This window comes from Protopterus annectens, chromosome 17.part0, assembly GCF_019279795.1.
Source record: "Protopterus annectens isolate FY-2018-M chromosome 17.part0, PAN1.0, whole genome shotgun sequence".
Taxonomy (NCBI): Eukaryota; Metazoa; Chordata; order Ceratodontiformes; family Protopteridae; genus Protopterus; species Protopterus annectens.
This window is the reverse complement of record NC_056751.1, coordinates 35406484-35429512: the sequence shown is the minus strand read 5'-3', so window position 1 is coordinate 35429512 and position 23029 is coordinate 35406484. Positions and strand designations below refer to the sequence as shown.

At 37.6% G+C, this 23029-nt stretch overlaps 1 protein-coding gene across 1 annotated transcript in view; it reads right to left on the bottom strand.

The window, feature by feature from the left end:
* The window catches only part of CDS1 (CDP-diacylglycerol synthase 1), a 1285468-nt gene that overhangs the window by 513097 nt on the left and 749342 nt on the right, over positions 1-23029 (bottom strand). The window contains exon 7 of the mRNA XM_044058908.1: positions 19063-19145. Coding sequence (XP_043914843.1) covers positions 19063-19145 — 83 coding nt within the window. The remainder of the gene's footprint in view (positions 1-19062; positions 19146-23029) is intronic.

Sequence of the window (23029 nt, the reverse complement as noted above, 5' to 3'; positions counted from 1 at the left end):
TGACAGTTTGGTTCCTAAGGGAATGAATGTTGAATTTAATTGGCAAGTGTTACTTTAAGAATAAGGGTTTTATTTTCTTGATTGGTTAATTGTAATTGTATATAAGATACATGTTTTAGCTGTTTGGAAGGCATTTCTGTGGAAACGTCAGACAGAATAAATTTTTTTACTTGGAGGTCCTGGCTTTTTGTTGTTTTTTGGTTTACTCAAGTCCAGTGTGTGGTTTTTGCCCTTTTATTACCATCCCTGATATCAGTGATTTCTAAATGTATATGCTTGTCTTGAATCATGTTCAGAAACCCAAACCTTCCAGTGCTTTCCACAGACACACCCTCCTAACAATATCAGGAAACTTTTTCATACAGAACAAGACTACCTACACTTTCATCCCTGGAACCTGAATCCACTTATTTCTTATTCACTTATAGTTTCTCACTTATCTACTCTCCTCTCTTGTCTGTTGTGAATAACTGTTGCAGTTTCTTCCCATCAGCAGTTCAACTCTGTTTCTGTTACTTTGCTAGAAAAATGCAGATGCAGTTTTAAAACAAATGCAATCCTGCATAATCTGCAACATTTAGTTAGCTTTCGTTTATCAGAGAAACCCATTTGGTTCCAGCTCGTTAATTTTCTAAGATGACATTGAAGACATACAAGCATGTATTGTCTTTCCATTAACCTATCACAACAAAACCTGAAAAGTCCACCAAAGCAGACCTTTCTGAAACAAGAGTCTTGAAGCACAGCTAATTCTGCATTGAACTTTGGTAGATGTAGTACGAAACAACAACTGCCAAGGTTCTGAAAACCACATCAATGAACAAAAAATGCTTGAAAAGACACATAGGTGAAAACCAACATTGTACGCATGTTTTGGCGGGGGTGGCAAAACTCCAAGCATCAGTACCCTGAAGTTACTAATACTATAAATATCAGTTACACAGCCACACAGTGGTCCCTAAGTGACCACTCTCCAGAAAAAATTAATAAGATAATCTCCTCACTTCTTCAGACCATATAGATACTGTACATTGAACCATGCAAGATATCCAACTTTGTCCCTGTAACTTTTATTATACAATGACTGGCCATTGGCATTCAAAAACTAGCATGCTGATTGGTCAGCCCAACCAACATACCTGTTGTAAATCCGAGCACACACTAATGAAAAAAGGTCCAGTCACCCGGACTTTTTTCCATTGGTGTATACTGTAACTTAATTTTTTAAACAAAAATAAATAAATAAAATTAGAAATCTGGACTCTGGATATATGAGAGAGAGACAGGACAGAGAAAATACTAGGAAAATCAGGTACGTTACTCAAAACCAAAGACACGTACCTGATTTTCCTTGTATTTCCTCCATTCTGCCTCTCTCCTACTCCTAAACTGTCCAAAACTTTTTTTATTTAAAAAACAAAAGGAGCAACGGAGACCTTCCTTTCTCCATTGGTTCCTTTACAAAGCACTGACATACTGGGCAAGCCTGGGAATGCAAGTTCCACACGTATGCTCAGTACATCATAAAAAAGCAACAGGATATGTAGCAGAACACCACCACGGTACCGTTATACAAACACATTATTTAAGAAAAGTAAGTAATTTTTTTCTTAAATAATGTCATTGTACAATAGCAACAACTGACTTTATGGTGTGGTATATTAAGATTTACCCATGGTTGGCTTTATTTAATCACTCTGGCTTAGCTCTCGTGATAAAACCACACCATCCGTGGGTAAATCTTAATATACCATGCCGACATCATCGGCTATTGTTATAATACCCTCCTCTCCAAAACAAACTGGACTTTTCTGACCAATCTCCATCTAGACAAAGCAGTAGATACATTCAACATAACTTTCTTAACTATTCGTAACTCACTGACTCCTTTACGTACCACACATGTCAAATCTAACATAAGCCCCTGGTTAACTAATGCTACCCGCTCCTTGATGAAAAGAAGAGATAGAATGTGGACTACCTAGGTAAAAATTAAGCTCCCCATTCACTTACAGAAATATAAAGAACTCAGGAACCTTGCAAAAAAAAACATATAAATAAAAACAAAAAAAAATTCTATAATAACCCACCTACATCACAAAGATTACATCCCATGAAATTCTGGCACTCAATAAACTAAATACTTCACCCAGGTAACCCCTCATCTCATAACCCCTGCACAACAAATACACCCCAAGAAACTGCCACTATCTTCAATTCCTACTTTACTGAATCCATTTGTAAGATAAGTCCTGCCCCCTCTAATTTTGACATGAAATATCCACCAGATGCACCCTCCAGTCAGACCCCTTCTAACATAATTTTCATTAAACCAATACCCACCAGCTATATGAAATCTCTTCTTCATAAATTAAAGCCGTGTTCTGCATCTGCTGATAATCTGCCTTCCTACTTCCTTAAGATTGCAACAGACTCTCTAGCTCTCAGAGTCTCTATTCTGTTAAACTGGTCAGTCTTTGAATTTAAAGTCGCCTCTATCTGGAAAGAATAGTATACCCTACCTATACACACAAAGGAGGTCATTTCATTGACATCACAAATTTCAGACCCTGTGGAGCTGTGTTAAAAAAGCCTCATTTTTCTCTTGTATTTATGTATTGTTCCCAAAATCCATTTCTCCTCTGTATGTGTTGTTCCCACAATTCCTATTTTTCCTATGTAGTTTGCTCCTACCCTTTTTCTAAAGCTCTCAATTCCAGTTGTTTTGTCTCTGTTACTATATTCACTACTTCTAGTATAGTTGGTTTAGATTTTGATTTCCATTTTCTATTAACTGCTTTTTTTGCAGCCACTATAATTAGACACAGCAAGGCCTTACCATGTCTAGGCAATTCCGATTCTATATCATAGCTCAGAAAAATAATCTCCCTCGTCACACCAATCTGCCCACCTAATAACTCTGACAGTGCATCCCGCAGGGAATTCTTAAAGTCTGCTAATTCACCACATTCCCAGAAAATCAGTTCTAAATTACTTCTTTCTTCCCTGTCGCACCTCCAACATTTGCTGTCTACCGGAGGAAAAATAGGCTGAATAGGCTACGATTCTTCTTCTGATATTAACCTTCTTGGATGGCAGTGTAAAGTGCTGCATTCCCACCTGTCCATCCTATTAGTAAATAATGTCCTTGTCAGCATTCATGCCTTACTCTTATTACACTGGCTATTCTTCTGCCCTTCCTTGTATTAGTTACACCTAGCATAACTTGGTAAAGTAGCTAACATGCTGCCAGGTAAATCTTCATGATGGCTGTGGTAAGTCAGTGCAGAGTACAACCACAAGGTTTAAGTGCCCCATGTGTAGACCCTTTGGAATTCTGTGATGGGATGTATATTGCATGGTCTCCACGATGTCATGCATGCAGGTTTGTGAGTGGGTGTTTTCATAAGTGAGAGTAATTGTGGGGAGTTTGGAACTGCCTTGAGAGATTCTGGTTCCTAGCTTTGTTGTTTACTGACATACAAGGCATTCTCTGATCCATTAATGATGGATTTACTGCACATCAGCTAGTCAAATGACATCAGAAATACTTTGGCTAGGGATCTAAACCTCTTCTGCATCATCAACAGAATGGTTTGGACGGACATGTATATCTCACAGAGGATACTGCTGCTGCGGAACAGACTCCTCAACCACATAAAACAAAGTTCATCCCTGTCCATTTTCCACTGCAACTTAGAACTATAGATGGGAAATAGAAAATTTACCCCAGGACTGCCCCCTGTACTATTTAATGGGAATATGCAGCTCCTAAGTGCTTTATCACATGCATAGGAAGTCCCCTCAAATTATCTCTGGTCTGATCCCAGTTATTCTTATTAGGAGCGGCAAATGGAAGGACCGCAGAGGTTCCTGACTAAAAGAATTCAGGGTTTCCAACACCTATCCTGTGTGGATAGGCTAAAGTCCTTCTCACTTTACTCGGTCTCATATAGACTGTTCAGGGGGAACATCTGTCTGGCATTTAGAGCCATCTCAAACCCCACCCTATTGGAAATGCTGCATATCTGCAAATCAAACAACACACGTGTCACACGCACTCAGGACCTAAACTTCACCTGCGACAATAATAGAACCTGCTGGCAGGACAGATATGTGTCCCAGAAACTCCCCACTCTGTGGAATAGACTTCATCCATGTTAAGCAGAGTACTTCTCTGTCCCTGTTCAAGCGTAACCTGTATGGCTGGATGGGAAATACTAAATTTACCCCTGGGATCCCACCTGTGTCCCTGCTTGACAGGGAGGACAGGTGCTGACCTTGGAAACATGGGCATACAACTTTGACTAAGCTTGGAAGGGCCTCAAGGCCAACAGCCTAGTAACTTCCTATGATCTTATGATCCTATACGAGCTTGGCAGTTGTGAACTCCACAAACAAATGTTGCAGAAGAATACATTTTCCCCCATATTAATCAAAAGCTTTCCCATCCTTGTCAAATGGAGACAGATTATTATTAACAATATTTTAGCAATAGCTGGGTTCACTAAAGCAATATCTGTTGGGAAAGACCTAGGATGAGTGGATAAAATCTTAAAAGACTGAGATACTTTATAAGGACTATGGGTTCACTAAAGCAATATCTGTTGGGAAAGACCTAGGATGAGTGGATAAAATCTTAAAAGACTGAGATACTTTATAAGGACTATCTGCTTTTCTGGGGGTAGCAGGGTGGCTCTCAGGAAACTTGCAGGCTATAATGAAAGCATCTTCCAAAGCAGACAGAACTGGATAAATACGATAGGATAGGTTCTAGAAATTTTCATTGTAACAAATCATACTTCCTGAGGGACAGAGAACATAACTATTTCTCTACTGAAACAACTGATTAATTCTAGAATTTTTTTCAGAGAAAGAGAATCCTTCAAAATTACTGATCCAAAGAAATATTCTCTTCAGAATCTGAATAAGAATTCTGAACAGATAACATACAAACTGTACTTTTTTTTTTTACACAGCAACAGCCATACAGGAAGGGTCAACAGACTGCACTAAATACTGAGTTAAACCAAATAAAGTATTCCAGTCCAAGGTAACTGACACAGAAGAAGACAAGTTTTTGTTTCACAGGAAAATGTAACAAAAAAAAAAACAGACCCATTTTGCCAGTAAAACTTCCCTACAGATTGGTACAGCTTTCTAGCTATGTAATGTGGCACTCCCTGCCCTTTTTATCAGGACCGACAAGAGTGTCTCTCCCTTGTCCACTAAAGGCACTCCAACAGCCACAGAGGACATGCCTAACACCTGGTCTATGGTGTAGAGACTACACCTGTGGGACCAAGGAAAAAACACAGTGTTCATAGGAACCAGGTTTTGCCACAGCACAGTTGCCCACATGCAACTGAGGCATTTTATCAGTCTGATGTGGTGGCAAAGGCTGCTTAACAATTTTTTCTCTTTTTGTGGCCAGAAGAAGGTAGAACTGAGGAACCAGTAAGTGTTTCCATAGTTAAGCAGAAAAAGGTACTACATGCCTGGGGACCCTGGCAGCAATAGTTGGTAAAACAGCTACGTTTTAAAACAGTATTTTCCCCCTACTAAAACATAGTAAAAAAGTACTTCAACACCTACCTCAGCTTCCAAAGTAAAAAGAGCATAAATTTTACCACAGATAAATAGTTTAAATTTACTTTTAACAACTTTTTTATCTAAAAAGTAAAGAAACACTACATTTTAAAAGTGTAGAAAAGTAACATGATTATTGTTAAAAACACTTCCTCTTAGCTAAAATTATTAAGTTTTAAAGGAAAAAAATGTGTTCTCTCAAACAACTATGGGGTAGTTTTATTTTCCCAAAACGTATTTGCCCAGAAATGGAACAGAGTTAGGAACCATCAATCATCAAAAGCTCATAGAACAGCATTCTCTTTAACTTCAGGCAAGCTTGGACGGGTTTGGTGCTCAAACCTGACACAGACAGTCAGCTTAGCTCAAACTGACTAACAATTGAGGTGTGTAGTAGAAGGTGCTCTAAAATTTTTGGAAGTTGTATTTTGTACTGGATACAACCTATATGGCTAAGGCTACCTCAGCAGTGAGCAGATGAAGAACACCACGTTTTACAGAATCATTCTAAAAACATTCTAAAGTGGATACTATTACAAATCAACAAAACTATTATACACCAAATTTTACCAGTTTTATAAAAACATACACAAGGCTTATACGGGTTCAGTAAGCTGGTTGCTATTCAATGTGAAACATAGAAAATAGAAGAATCTATAGTGTCAACATGATCTGATAGTGTTTTTCCAGGGGCCGCAGGCACAAAGATATTGCTGTGGGGAAAACAGCATGCAGCGGGGAAGGGGCTTGGAAGGCAGGAAGTTGGTAAGGAACAGGAATGGGAGTGGGGTTTACATAAAGGTAGAAGAGTGGGCAGGGAAAGAGTTTAAAAGCTGCAGGTAGCTGGTCAAAATCCTTCTCAAACTGCAGAGCAGAATACCCATCCTCCCACCCTTCCTCTTAAATGCAAGAAGGGGCATAAACAGCATAAGGTTAGAACTGGTAGGTGCTGACTGATTAATAAGAGTTGGAAGGTGCTTGCTAACCCATAAGGGTGATTGCACTAGGGGCCAAGAAGGAATTTCCTGTCCCCCCTCCCCGGCTTTTTCAGCTTATTGTCATTCCCAGTAAGTGGTAGATAGGTTAGGTAGGTGTCACAGCCATGAAGGTGGAAGGGCAGACTTGAAAGACTAAATTGCAAAGAATAGTGCTTGTCCTGGACAGGAATGTAAGCTCAGACAGCTTGGCTCTTCTCTGGGTGGTCTGTCCCATGGTGTAGCAAGCAGGCTGGGGGCCACAGCCAGGGGTCCCACAAGTGGTAGATACTGCTCACCCACTGGAATGTGAATGAAAGGTGACAGGGGACTTCTAGTTGGGTTGCAGATCCCTTCAGCCATTGGTGTTGGTTGAGCAGAGGGTTGTCGATGTTTAGTTGGAGATCCTTTCAGCCATTGGTGTTGGTTGAGCATTTACAGGGGATTCCAGTGGTATTTTGTGGCTTGGTAGATTTTACTTCCTTTCAAGATCTGACTTTTGCGCACATCTGGATATTCTCTGCTGGCACTGGTTGATTCTGATTGAACAGATTTCTGATATGATACAGATTTAATACATAATTCATTCTGATTGACATAATAAATACATGTCTGCAGCCATTTCTTCCAAACAAGTGTGCCATGCGATTTGTTAAATTACACACATGCTTATTTTTCATACAAAGGCAGTACATTACTAAATACTATAATATGCACTACAGTATCTTGTACAGGCCGTCTATATCATAACATCGTAGATGCAAAATGTCGAATGCTCACAAGAGTGAAAATGCCGAAACTTGAATTCGGTATTGTGGGCCTGTGCCCCCCACACCCCCTGCTAAATATATATTCCATCTCCACGATTGCACTACAGTGAGGAAAGGGCAAATATTCCAATCTTCATTGTACTGCGATCTCCAAAACAGACCCTCGACATTTTGGCACTTTCGCTGTTGTGCCGTTCGACATTTTGATTTTACAATAATATGACATAGATCCTAGTACAGTACTAGATAGTGTAGAATCCTAGTACAGTACTAGATAGTGTAGAATGGTTACCGATGCAGTGCAGCAGTTTTGCAGTGAGCATGTTTTTACAGTTTGGAGTATGTTAAGGATAGTTTATGATCTATTCAGCTGCTGCATATAGATATGCAGGCTAAACAGCAATACCTCTCATCCTCTAGGAATTAAAAATTGTAGTGCTTTCCTTTAAATATCACAATGGATGGACAAAAAAGGAACTCTTTCTCATTTTTCAGAACGTAAGGCTCTCAATTACTAGACTCAGTTAGTGAAGGTGAAGAGGAATCTTTATATAATAGATTGAATGCTGCATGTTGCCTTAAACTTGTCTCACTTTATAATGAAAACAAATCTCAGAGATACAAGGCTAAAAATGAAAGCAAAGCACCGTGCCTAAACCATATAGTAGTTGAATGAGGTGGATGTGGCATCTTTCTAGTCATTTTCTGTTTAAACAGCCTCATTAAATAAGAAATGTAGCTGTAGTACTGTAAAACAGAGCAGATGATTTTTTTCTCTCAAAACAGTCTGACTAAAACACATTAAATGTACATTTAGACATCCATTAGACATTTCACTGCTTTTCAGTTGAACCCAACCTTTGCTACAGGAATCTGAGTTAACTACTCGGCCACTTGGTCAGTGCGTTGAAAAAAAAAACCCACCACAGACTACTTTTCCATAAACTGTGTTTCCAAAAAAAAAATCTGCAGCAATAATATGGATTCCAAGATAGTGTCAGACATTTCAAATTATTCTCCCAAAAGTTTGAAAGAAAGACTAAGAGTCAATTAAAACCATTATTATTTAACTGCATTACTTAACTACCTTCCTCCTAAGTGCACCTTTTTTCAAAGCCGTTCCTGGCATCACCTTAGTCCACAGTAACTCCTGTCAATAAAAACATCTGCAGAAAAAAATAGAACTTTCAGCCTTGTAATTTTTATGTAAGCCATGCAGTTTTACACTAAACCCAAAACACAAATAGCGACTTTATCGGAACCCTCCGTCAGTTAAAATAACAGTCATATATGCACATTCCAATCGAATTCTTACCTTTCATTCCAAAACGAAACACAGTTTTGATAACATTTGAAAGCCACTATTCTACCGGGACTCATGAATTTTACTTTTTATCTTTCACATGCAAATGCCATTTTAAACTTTTTTTTTTTAAGTTTTGTTTTTCACTCGCTGTTGGTTGCCAAGCAAATAGAAAAACGCAGGATACCAAAGCAGTAGCGGTGAAGAGCTTTGACTGTTAGATCAAACCTACTGTCAAAACTATTTTAATTACTCAAGTTGGTCAACACTTGTTTAAAATAAATACAATGTTACTGCTCTTACAATCGTGTGTTACAGTAATCTTTTTTCCTATGCAGCTGTGTGCATGCAGTCCGTTTCTGCAAGCCTGCAATGTTATTCATTAGGAAGCAGACAGTGCAATGAGCCCGAGTGCTCTTTGATGTAGGTTGCAACAAACTTCCACTTCCTTGCGAATATATCAGCCAGCTCAGCAAGGTGACAGATAAGGAAGGTACAAACAGTTCTACTGTACTGAAAAGTAAAACTATCTTTAAATTCTTGAGTTGGGGCAACATTTAGTTGGTCCTCAAGATAATTATGCCATGTTTCCTTTATTCCCGTGGTGCATGGTGGCACTGACTTAACAAAAATCCTGACGTTTCTGGACAGTTGAGTGGTATGCTAGTAATCATGTTAAGCAAATTGTGGCACCAGGAACTGAAAATGCCCAATGTCTTTGTGACCTTATTTTTTTTTCTTTATGTAAAATTAAAAGAAATTGTACTTTCCAGTTGCCCATCAGACTCTAGTTCTATTTCAATTGGCTGTTATTAAGTGAAGTATGATCAGCAACTGGAAACTACAATTACTGTTTAAATATAAACACAAAATTTCAAAAAAAAAAATCAGATGAATTTTATGTGGAAGTGCTTACAGTCAGTAGGAATGAAATTGCATTAGTGTTATTTTTACCAGGGGAAAGAAAACAATCCTGGACGTGTCAGCAATGGTATATTTAAAGTAGGGGAAAAAAGGTGATGTCAACTTGGTGGGGGGTACACTTTGAGCAAACTCTAGAGGGGAATGCTCTGCAGATACAAATTGCCAAAAAAAAGAAAGAAAATTAAAGCATTAAACAGGAAGTTACACACTTTTGTTATTTTCAGAAAGAAAGCTGTAGATTGGTGCAATAAATGAAAAATGTTATTTTTACACCAAAACTTTGACACTCTCCCTTTAAAGCCACTCAGAGCTGAGGACACCCTTACCTAACCAGGAATCAGATTCCACAGGTACAGTCTTTTCTAAACAAAGAAATGAATCCTAGCAACCCCTGTAAGGAAGAATACAATGGCTGGAAAAGTTAGTAGCAGCTAGTGAGAGAGGTTTTGCCTCAAACACCCTGCTAACAGGGAGAACAACTTGGGTGAAAGGTAAAAGAATAGTGGATCTACTTGAAAGGGGAGACAGTACTGGAGAAAAAGAGCTAAAGGAGATACATACATAAAGGCAAAACACAGATACAACTCTTTAGTTCTTAACAGAAGAATCCAAAAAGAATAGCAAAAAGTGTGCTCCTTCTTGTAACAACTTCATTCATCATACTGACATTTTTTTTACTTTTGTTCATATACGTTAATCCATCAATCCATCCACAAACCCTACTTCACGTTTACTACATGGGGTCGGGGTGTTATTCAACAGTGGCAATAAATTAGAACCAAGCATCACACTGCCAGGATGACTATCCCTGCCTCAGTAGTTAATATATATTACCAAAGTAAAACTTGGATCAAAACCAGGACCAGTAGATAAAAATCCAATAACAACCAGAGGAACCACTGGTGATGGACTCTGCTTCTATAAATACAGGTACTGTCAAGGATTCATCTTGTTTTCACTTTTTTATTTACAATTTCAATGATCTTGAAATTGGGTCTGGTCACCATCCCTCCACGAGGGTCAAAGTGGAGGATACACTTTTAGATTTAAAGATTTTTACCAGAAAATTAAATTTACAATTGCTATTTGGTGACAGTTCTATTCCCACTCACGAAATGTTGAAAAGAAAGAGCACTATGAATCCCCCTTTACGCCCTGTGGTGGATCTATTTGAGAGAAAATGTGAAAAAGAGATGCGTGGTACTATCAAGGGTAGAGTGCAAAACTTTTACAACCTCTCTGCACACAAAAAGGAAACTACTGCATGAGTTTATGAATTACAAAGAAATTAGATGAATGAAACCTGATTGGGGGGGGGGGGGTTAGTGACCATGTACCACTTTGAATATGTTGGCCATTTACTTGGACAGCTACAAAATGATGACATATATTCACTGGTGTCTATTAATGAAATTAACATCACATATTGTGGTATCAAGGTAGTACTTGACGAGTTGTTGCTTTTCAACAGGATATCACAGGGTCTGCATGACTTCTTAAGACTAGACTTTCTAGTGATCAAAAGGATTTTCAGAATCCCCAAAATTAATTCAGACCTTAACAGCCTTCCTCTCCCCGCTTCCTACTGTTGCAGCAAGAGGTTCGGTTACCGGAGCCCTTAGCCAAATATGTGGACAACAAGTTTAAACATTTACTTAAGGGCTTTCCCCATATTCTTAAAGATTCATGGGACTTGCTGGACAAATTGAGAAAGGTGACACCAACTCAGGAAAGTATGATGGTTACCTGTGATGTGCAGAGTTTGTTTACAGTTATTCCCCATGAGTTGAGGTTGCAATCGTTCAACAAGATTGTAAGTAAACATGGACAGATTTCCAACTTAGAAAAATCAATATTTGGTGATTTTATAGACCATATTCTTAGTTGTAATTCTTTGTTGTTTGAGGGAGAATTTTTACAAGCAAAACACAGGTGTACCTATAGGGGTAGCCTGTGCCCCCTTTTCTGCCAATGCTGTGATGTTATGGTGGGAACTGAACTTTTTATTTCTCCACCCACTATACAAGTACTGCAAAGCATATTATGGATTTCTGGATGATCTTTGAATTATTTGGAAAGGTACATTCGACCAGTTTGTGGTATTTTATGAGTTCATGCAAACAAGTACTGATTTTCTGTATTTTACTTACCATTATGATTATCAAAAAATTGCATATTTAGATGTGAAGTTGTGCAAGGGGACAGGCAGCATGTTTTCTACCTCAGTAAACAGATAGCTTTCCTATTGTAATTTTTTTCTGTTTTACACCAGCTGTCATCCCATGTACCAAAAAAGAGGATTGTTAAGAGCCAACTTATTCTGGTGTAAAGACTGACCTCTGAGGACAATACTTGTTTGTCGGAATTCAACAAAGTTACAAGGATGTTTGCTGAGAGGGGTTCCCCCAATGACCTCCTGGAGCAAGTAAGTCAGGAGGTTTGGCTTGGTAGACAGACTAAATTTGCACCGACTATTTTGCATGGAGTTGAGAGTATTAGAGACTGTATAGACATCAGTCGTCTCAACCTACAGACTAACAGGGTCATACAATACACACTTGAAGTTAAACAAATAGAGAAAATTATTAGAAGAAACTGGTGTATTTTTGAATGTGATGATGTTACTAAGGCACTGTTTGACAAAAGTGTTAGTTTCACTTATAGAAACAAATCTAATATGAAAATGTTACTTGAAAAGTCAGGTATTAAGACCAAAGGAGTGCCAGTTACTAGAAGGTGTGGGTCATGTCCCTTTTGTCCTTATATTAACACCAACTACACTGGCTTCTTAAGGGGAATTTTGGGACAAACTGATGTTACTAAAGTTTGTACTTGCAAGACATCTAAAGTTGTATACATGGCTTCCTGTGAGGCATATTCAGACTTTTATATAGGCAAAAATCAAAAATGCCTTTTCTAAGCATATTTATCAGCACTTGTACAGTATTCAGAAAGGTGATTGTAAAAGTACATTTGCAAAACACTCCTTGACCTGTGAGGGATTTACAAAATGTACCTTTTTTTTGTATTAGAACAAGTGCAGAGATCTATGCAGTATGGTGACTGGGAAAACAGGCTTCTGCACAGAGAAATGTTTTGGCAACTGAAACTTGATGCTTCAAATTTTCCAGGACTTAATAACAGCGTTTCTGTTATTCGTGAATTAAGAAGGAGAGCTTCTGTTGTTTAACCTTTAGTTTTACTTCTTTAAGGGATTAACTGAAGTATATATTTTACTGGCTGATGCTGCTGGGTGTAGGGAAGGTTCACTCTATTTTAACTTGTTTTTTAGTTTGGTTCTCCACAGTTCTGAAGTCTGGATAAGACGAAAGGGCTTGACTGTGGAATAATGTTGTTCACATTAAAGAGTACTTTGGTTCTGCCCGTCGAACTGGTGATTTTTTGGGAGTTTATATACATTAATAACAATGAAAAAACATATCACAATAAGACTTTCCATTACTTTATACATACATTATAAATACAATTTATATCATAATATTAGTTTTTATGCTTATCCATTAAAACATACAGATTTACTTTACAATTTCTACTAATCAACTTACCTCAGTCATCTATCTGGGAACTGCTTTGTATATATACTGTTCCAAACTACACCTTTTATTCCTGTGACAAATACTTCCTCCATTTTTAATGATCAGATGTCTATTTCTTGAAGTACTAAACATTGTAAATTATATACATCTACAACGGGTTTAAACCTTGAGTTCCACTTTCATGTAATTGCTTTTCATCAACTCGTAATGTTAAACTTAATAAGGCCTTAAAACGTTTCAACAATTCTAAAACAAAAACACAAACATAACAGCATCATATCCTTGGTTAATATGATATTCCTAGCAATTCGCAGAACATTCTGTTGGGAGTTGAGGTAATTCCCCACATTCCCAAAAAAAGTGCTAACAACTTCCTCTATTACTCCTTTTACATCTCTGGAATCTGCTTTCCACCTAGGGAAAACTCTTTTGAAGTCTATTTGGAGTATACAAGTACCACTAAAAACATTTCCATAAAAATATCCTGAATCTCCTTGACTCTGCAGCATGGGCCATGTGGATTTTCTTTTGTAATCTGTCATTCTAATCCTCCCTTTCAGTCTTGTCAAATCTCTTTTGATTAATTCTTATAATTATTATGTAACACTTGATAAGCCTTACTCTTTATGCCTTTCTTAATGCTATCTTCTATTCTTGGTTCAATTAAAAAACATACAAGAGCTTGTCTTTCATTTAATATGCCACCCCACCCCCACTTTGTCTATATTTCATCAGCATTTCCTGATACAGAAGGTAAACTCTGAGCTGCAGATCAAAGTGCTTGGCTGGTTGCCTCTGAAACAATTTTAACTCCAACTTGTTTGCTTCCAGTAACACTGTTGCTTTGTTAAGGTATTCCAATTGCCTCCTGCAATCTCCTACCTGTTTTCTGTATTCTTAGTTGTACACATTCCTATTGATAAAATCTCTTTTCTCTATTCCCTCACTCATTTATAGTCTTTATAATGTCTGCCAATTTATAAATATAGTACAATTGTGTATAACTGAATAATTATTTATATTCTTCCTAAAGGGTTGGTTCAACAAACCTAACCTCTATGCATCACTTGCACTTCCTCCTTGAGCCATCACCATCTTTTTTCCACTTTTACATATAATACAAGCAGAAGGATACAAATCAAAGTTTCAAATGTGTAGCTTTAAAGTACTCTTTGAAGCAGGTAGTCATAAATCCCTTTGTTCAACAGGAAGAATCTTACTTTTTCCATTTTATTCTTCACTTCTCAAATAAACTTCAACTCGTTATCAAGTGTCAACCAAAACTTTTCCTCTGGCTGGTATAAGCATGCTGGTTTACATACAGGATCAAAAGAACTAAGAACATGTTCCCTGCCTGTATGTTACTGTCCATGTCCAGTCTTTTAACAATCTTCTGTTTGGTCTTCTCCCACGTATCTTAAGCTGTCACAAAAAGAATCACATGCTGCTTTCAGGATCATCTTGCATTTTTCCATTTTTTTGTTTCATTTTTAACATGTTCCCTTGATTTACTCTACATTCTTTACTCTTTTTTTTCTAACATCATGCATAGAAAAAAGAAACATCATACACAGGAAAAAGAAATGATTGTGATTAACCTTTATTTTTACACAAATAAGTTAGTCCAGCTCTCAGCAGCTAGAGATCTCATATCAAATGTCCAAGTCAGTTAATCCTTAACAAACAGTTACTTCCACCTACTGTATATACTATGCATTACCATATGCACGTCTTTAGCCTTATTCAGAAACATACATTTTACTTATATAATATATTTTACAATGATATTAAAGTATTTAACAGAAAATATATTTCAATGAAAACTATTTTACTTAAACATATTTTCTCCATTCAGTTCCTTCCTTCATAGGCAACCATAAGAGAACGGGATTGATTTGTACTAAGTTTCCCACCAATATGAAATAAACAATACAAAACAAGTTTGATGTTCTACATTTCATCTATTACTTACCAAGTTCACTTTATATAAAGTTTTTTTTCCATAGGCCATAGCTTATCACCAAATTATAATCCCAGCTTTTTGTGGCTAGTTGTCGGTCTTCTTCCCATTCTTTGCATTCTTGAAATACTAGTAACTGGATCAAATCCAATTTTCTTATACTCCTTCTAGTCAGACCCTGGGTTTCTCTCTGCCACTAAAGCATTTTTTCTGTGAAACAATAGAAAGAGCTCCACTGTCACACTATATCTTGTGTCCTCCTTTCTTGTAGAGGAGTAAGAAGCAGAATGCATTTTGTTTTGAGGACTGTAGTTCTGTTGACTGAATTTTTTTTAAGTCTTTTCCTCTCCAAAGACTGATCTGCCTCCATATAATTTTCTGACCAACTTGGAAAAATATTCTAAAAACTGCCTGGTATAACAGATTAAATCAAACTTTGAGTTTCATTAACAACTCCTAATGATTAGAATAATTTTCCTCCTTCTCTTGTCTAGTATAAAGTGAAGAATCATGTTCAACAAATGCCATGACAACATCAATGGTCGACACCTTTCCTTTTTGCCATAGTTTTTTTATAAACACCTCCTTCTGCTGGCATGACTACATTTTAACCGATATGGGTCTTGGCTGCTTTCTGAAGGCTAAATTTGAAGAAAAGACATAATGATGCAGCTTTCTCAGCTAACAAATCCTTCCATGGAACACTCATCCAGTTACTTTTTGTACCTTCTTTTCCACTCCACTCAACCTCTCTGGTATTGCACAGAACCTCATTTTTTATCTTTGTGCTCTTGTCTTCTAGATCTACTACGTTTTGCAACACTTCTCCATTGAATGCCCCACTGTCATTCTCTCCCTCATTTCTACTCTGAATTCTTCAAGTTTGACAGTTTATCAAACTATTGTTTAATACCCAAAGCTTTTCAAATCATTTTCACGTGCTGTTACAAATTTTTCTGAATGCATATGGCTTATTTTTTTTCCTCATAGTTTACAGGACAGCATCTTCTGCACTAATGTTGCAAAGAAGTATGCTCCCTCCTGATCAGTCTTGAAATTCCTCCCACCACTTTTTCCTCTTCTTTTCTAGTTGATTGTTTTCTTATTCTTCTTGAGATATATTTCTTTGCTGACATCCAGGCAGTGTATCTGCTAGTCAATAATCTCATTTCCCCAAAAATGTACAATGTTCACTGTTTTTTAAACAATATCTAAGATTTCACACTGGGAGAGCACTAGATGGTGTGCTGAACAGCCATCCACCATCTTGAACTCTCCAAAAATCATGTTCTAATTGCAGAAGGAATGCATGCAAGAAAACAGCAGGGTAGTCCTACTATTTAAAGAAATAAAGTGAAAGAAAGTAGTAACAAAGCACAGTAAAATAATGACAGAAAAAAAAGAGAAAAACACCACCAAATAGTTCTGGTAATTGATGAAAGGTAAAACAATAGAGGACATGCAGTACAGTTTAACTGGAAGAAAAAGACTGAAGATCGGATTCTGGCTCACAGTCAAGTATGCTGATTTATAATCATAAAGGTAGTGATAAAACAAAAGGGAAAAAATAGCATACCTGGGAGGGACACATTTACTTGTTCATTTACAGATACAACAATTTTATAAGAACTTTAAAATGTAAAGGAAATAAGATAATGAAACAAAGAACTACAGATATGACAGCAAGAATAACATTCTTGTTTAATATGGCAGCATGAATAACATTCTTATTTAATAAGGACTGAAGGATCGACAAATAGTTCTTTATGAAAGACAAAAAAAAAAAAAGAAAAGAAAAAGAAAAAAACAAGCTTTGACACATAGTGAAAAACTGTGTTAGTGTCTTGGAAGACAATAGAAGGCAAAGTATGGTGACAAATGGAGTTCAGTATGGGAGAATAATGACCAGTGAATGCTACAGAGACTAATGCTACTGCAAGTCATGAAAGATGCCTTCATCTGAAACAGTATACAGACAGAAGAGGATGGTGCTGTCTCTAAAAATACACAAAAATATGCAACAAAATATACATTTTTGGAATGGAGTACAAGAATGGGGTGAAACCTAAGAAATATGAAAGAATGATCTAAAATGTGTCAGCTGGTCTTATGACCACAATTAAAGAAAAAGAACAAACAAGTGAGCCATGAATCTGGTAACATAAACTTCAATAAAATAAAACAAAAAAAAAAAAACCAGGATAACTTTGTGCTCAAAGCCAGGAACTTTTAATATAGAACATTAAAATCATGGTTTAGTGCTTTCATCATAAAATGATATCTTCAGAACCAGTGAATAATTGGTTAAGGACAACTTACAAATAAAAAGCATTGTCAACCCCCCCCCCCCCAAAAAAAAATAAACGATCACAGAAAAAAACTTGATGTAGATGTTAAAACAATCTAAATATAAAAAAAATGATAAAACAACCAATAAAGTGAATACTGCTTATAAAAGGAAGTTAACAGCACTCATCATTGGGCAAAACATTTCAATGTATTTTTTTTTCGTATTCTAGATGCTTTATTTTTTAATTTTACTTCACTCATTACTGAAATGGTATAATTTAAACCGAGATTAAGTGGTGGCATCAAGTCTCAATTACCACATCATTTCCCAGTCAAAAGAAAGTTCTTCCAGTCCCCAACACAATTATGTTTAACCTACTCCAATACACAAAAGTTAAACTTATGATAATCTGCACATGTAAGTGAATGTCTCGCCAAAGTGCTCTTGTTGTCCCATTTGGTAACACTGTAATTGTGTTGGTATATTCTTTTATTAAGAGCATTATTGGTTTTCCTGATTTAATAAGCTGGAAAGGAGGCACACCAAGGTAGATAAACCACTCTGGAAGACCAACAGTCTTAATTAAAAGTTCCTGGCTTTGAGTGAGTAATGAACAAATCCAGTGGGACAAAGGGCACTGAACAGAAGGTTCCAGTTGATTACCCCCGTCCATTTCTGGAGACTGCATTCCTATAAGGATACAAACATTCAACATCTATTTCAAAGAAAACCAGTTTCAAAGAAAGGAAATAGTGATGTTGGCTAGACATCATATAAGGAAAGATACAGGCTGGGAGTCATGAAGGTACCACAACAGTACACGTCACCATACTTTTTTGGTGATTAGACACCAGTAACAACATCAGTACGGGGATCAGTTGTTGGGGAAACACTAGAAACAAGTGATTTTACAAATGTGTCATAACAGCACTTAAGCTATTATATAGGTCAGTGAGACGGCTTCAAGGATTGTGGTGTGTGTTTTTGTGTCAGTGTGATAGTGTGTGACTATGGGGGGAATGCCAGTGCCTACATGAGCAGCAATTTACTATCTAGACATGCAAATCAGAAATAATCCGCACATTGTGGTAATAACTGCAATTCAAAGATATTAAATTAGCTGATAATGAGGTCTTGCCTTGTTGTGGCTAACATGTCTCTGAATTGCAAATGAGCTTGCTGTGAGAACAGGGCTTTTTTACCATTTGTTGTAGGCCTTCATGAATCCCAACACAAACCTTATGTGCATCCTGGAATTGGACAGATGGGTGAGAAGACATGATTGAAATCTTTATATATCTGAATATTATAAACAAGATGCAGCATGTTAGCAATTTTCACCAAACAGCACATTAACAGATACTGTGGTATTTTATTAGGCTACAGTGTACAAGATAATCACAGCACTGGGACAGATATATTTGTACACAGATAAAACCATTGAGGATACAAGGATAAACAAAGTGAAGAATTCTAAAGTGCATGAGGTACGTAGAGGGAACACTACGAATAAAGATCTAGGGATAAAGATAAAGTATGATCTGCACCAATTGTACATGTTAGTAAGGACATGGTCAGCTTCAATGAGCTTTGCCACTGTCTGCCAAAGATGGCTGTCTTAAATTCATCAGTTCTTACATTTCTGCGATACTAAAGAAATATAATTTCAAACAAAAAGTAACTATGTACCCTTACCAGATCATCCCTTCAAAAAGATTCTGGATAACAAGATGAGACTGAGCGACAATTATCAGCAGCGTGACATGAGTCCAAGCGAACTGTTGACAATGTAACAACATAATAGTCATTGCAACAATCATGATAACACTGATTAGTGTGAAAAAGAAACATAATACAGACACATGTACCAGCTACCTTAACTTTAATTTGCATTCATTTGCAAATGCTTTGAGACCTTTAAACTTTGAGCCATACATATGACTCCTTGCTATACAAGCTCAAATCTTGTAATCATCAAAAATGATAAACAAGACCTTCATATTTAATGACATGGTAACTAGCTCTACATTCCATATAAGCTCAAATCTTGTAATTTTTAAGAAAGATGAATACAATCTTCATGCACAGTTCTATGGTAGCTTTGACATTCTGTATCTTAATAACATGGTGTCATTATTATTATATACAGGTAGTAAGTACATCTACACCAAAATTTAACACTGTTCAATATAGAAATCCATCATTAAAAGAGGGATATTAAGCACCAGTATCTATATCATTATATATTTTTGGGTAAAGGAATATAACTACACTGAAAAAAGGATACATATGTAGATCATGATTATGTTTGTAAATGGAAGAAGCTATATTACCAATGGTCTAGTTTGGAAAGTATTCATATTAAAAATCAGGATCACCAATAAATAAATAACTCAAGAGTATGCAAAATTATTGTAAAATGCAAAGTACATAGCATCTTCTAAGTTAATTCTCTTTGCCATTACAGATCCTTACACTTGTATTACAGCACAGCAAGAAAGGACTTGTGTAAGCTGGCATCTTATAAGTTGGGTCTACATCACATTTCAGTGAACACCTCTTCATCAAACATCTAATAATCAAACAACCTAATCAGCAAATTAACTTTTAAGTGAAAACTCACCTAGGGCAAAGCAACAATAGTCTCCCTTAGTGACCGTGAGAAAAATCATACAACAAAATACCAACACAAGTTGGGGGGCTGTCCCCCACCCCCCAACTAAATATCAACTCCGAGATCGTACTACAGTGGGGAAAATGGCAAATTCCAGAAAGCAGCCAACTATCACCTTGCCCTAGGAATCTTTTCACTGAAAATGTTTGTTCGATGATTAGATGTTCGCTCTTTAGTTGTTCGACGAAGAGGCATTCGCTGAAATGTGATTTAACAATATGATATAGATCCTCTAAGTTAACTCTGTAGAAGATACTTATATTCATATTATGGCAGGAATTTTGTAATTGCATATTCTTTGGGTCTTCTGCGTGAATCTATTTTTATAGCTTGCTGAAATAAAAAATTAAAAAAAGGATAAAAATCTCCCATCTAAAGCTACATTCTAACACTGCTGCAATGGCCCCATTAAAAATAAATTATTAAACAGAATCCCATATATTTTATGGTAATACAGCACAGCATGTTAAAACAGCTGCCTGGCAAACTTAAATATTAGAAGCACACTACCAAGAATAACACTGGTGCAGAATAGGTGTTGCACATTTCAGGTATAATTTTGTGAAGATGTCCTTGTATGTGTTGCACTCTAAGATTTTCCATGTCCTTAGTGTTAGATTACCAGTTAAATGGTGGTCAGGTGAGCAATTACACTTGGCTATAGCACACTTTCACTCAAGTTCACTGTGAGTGATGCTTCCCTGGTAGTATCCTATCAGTTTCATGATGGCAAAGTGCCCAGCTAACAGCATTTAGCCAAAACAGTTTCACCAAATGAAACCAATACATTTGAGATTCACCTCTTTATTCTAGGTGCAGCAGATTATGTCTGAGTAGAGGTGGCAAAGCTTCTTGCATGGGGAATGTGAATGGCTTGGCCCCACAGAGGTCCATGACAAGTCAATTGCTTTTCTCTTATCAACTCACTGAGGAAATGCTTGTCAGTGGAGCAATATGGCACCATCCCTGCTCCCATAAGCACAACATGGATTAAACACTGCCTGTTCTCAGCTGTGAGCTAGGCAGTAGAAAGAACAGCCACTCCCTTCTTACCAAGGCACACAGCTAGTATTTGGTAAAGCAACTGCAGGTGATACTTTAATTCACAGATGACGCATAAGGTGCTATTAAGCCCAATAAATCCAAAACAATGGCTTTGTAACTGGGCAACTTGTTCCTGCCAACAAGTTGTGTTTCACCAGTAAAACCTCTTTATTTTCTACTTATCTATGAAATACCTGGACAGCTCACACATCACTCAAACATGAATGCACATGGTCTTCGGCCTATGGCTCACAGACTGTGCAGTACAACCCCCATCTGCAGGCACTGTACCTAGTTCCACATACAGGTGGAGCAGCTGCTTTGCATGCTCTTTCCACTGAACTGAATGGCCTACTCCATTGCTTCGGCCTTGTTCACTACAAAGGGTCACAAATGTACAGTGCTGCGATTCTTTCTGCAAAGGAAACCCAATTCCCTTTAATGAATCAGGTGTAGGACTTCAACAGTCGCCATTAGCATAGCTTGGTACAGCCAGTTACTCCTGGTACAATTCCTTTTATAATCCAACTGCATAACTGCACTTCTCTAAACTTACATTCTACTACATCTGACACACTATGCCAGTTTGCTGCAACTCCTCTGATATCAGGTTTGATCTTTTCATTCAGACTTCCCTTCTCCTTAACCACCCTTCCCAGATACTTGAAACTGTTAACCTGTTCCACTGCCTTCCCTTCTGTTTCAATTCTCTCTTTATTCTGATTTCTCCAATTTGCTGCCATTACCACTGTCTCATCTGTACATAGTTTCATCCCATGTGCCTTCAGTTTTGCATCCCATTCCCCTATATTTTGCTGAAGTTCTTACTCAGAGTCTGCCTGTAATGCACAATGTCTGCATACTGCAACTTGGTCTGCTCCCCCTCGACCTGTTTGCTAATGTAGTCCATCACCAGTATGAACAGCTGTGGGCTCAGAGCTGAACCCTGATGTACACCTACTCCAACTGGGAACCCCTCAGTGAGACTGAACACTGTTCGTACTTGAATCATCGGGTTCTTGTACATAGCCTGCACTAATTCTACCAATGTTTCTGGGACTTCAAACCACTGCAGTGCTGCCCAAATCATCTTTCTTGGGACCTTGTCACAGTCGCATGCTTTCTCTGAGTCTAGGAATGCCCAGATGGACTCTTTCCTTATCTCTTAGCTTCTTCTCAACTATCTGTCTCACTGCAAACATCAGGTTGTGCTGCATCCTGATATGAATCTGAACTGCTCATTTCCCATCTTACTTTCTACTACTCTGCATATCCATTTATCAATCATTCTCTCCAGAACTTTCATGCAATGTGACAGGAGTCTGATGCCTCTGTACTGCACACAGTTGAAGCTCTCCCCTTTGTACTTGTACATTGGCACTAGTATGCTAATTCTTCAATCATCTGGGATACCTTAAGGAGCCATTTCTCCCCAAATCACCCAGCATCTTTATCACATCTGCTGTGACCTCATCGGGGCCTGCTGCTTTCTCTGACTTCATTTTCCTTAGTGCTATTCTTACTTCTTCTAGGGTGGGCTCTTCTTCTCTCACTGTAGGCTGTGTCTGGGGCAGTACAGCTTCTGTGGCATTTCCTTCACTTAGAAGCTGCTGGAAGTCCTCATTACATCTGCCTTTGATGTCCTGTGGGCTGGTGAGCAGATTGTTGCAAGCATCCCTTATGAAAGGTGTCTGAACATCTTCTTTATCTTTCTGTCTTTGTCTCGCAATCTGATATAGTTTTTGTGCCAACTACTGAGTCACTTTCCAGAAGCTGGCAGAATGCCTTCGATGTCCTATTCTTTGCTATTGCAACTCCTTTCTTAGCTTCTTTATTAACCAACCATTATTCCTTCCTAGTCTGGTCGGTCTTTTCTATCGCCCACTTTTTCCTGCACTCCTCCTTTCTTCTGATGACTTCCTGGACTTCTGCATTCCACCATCA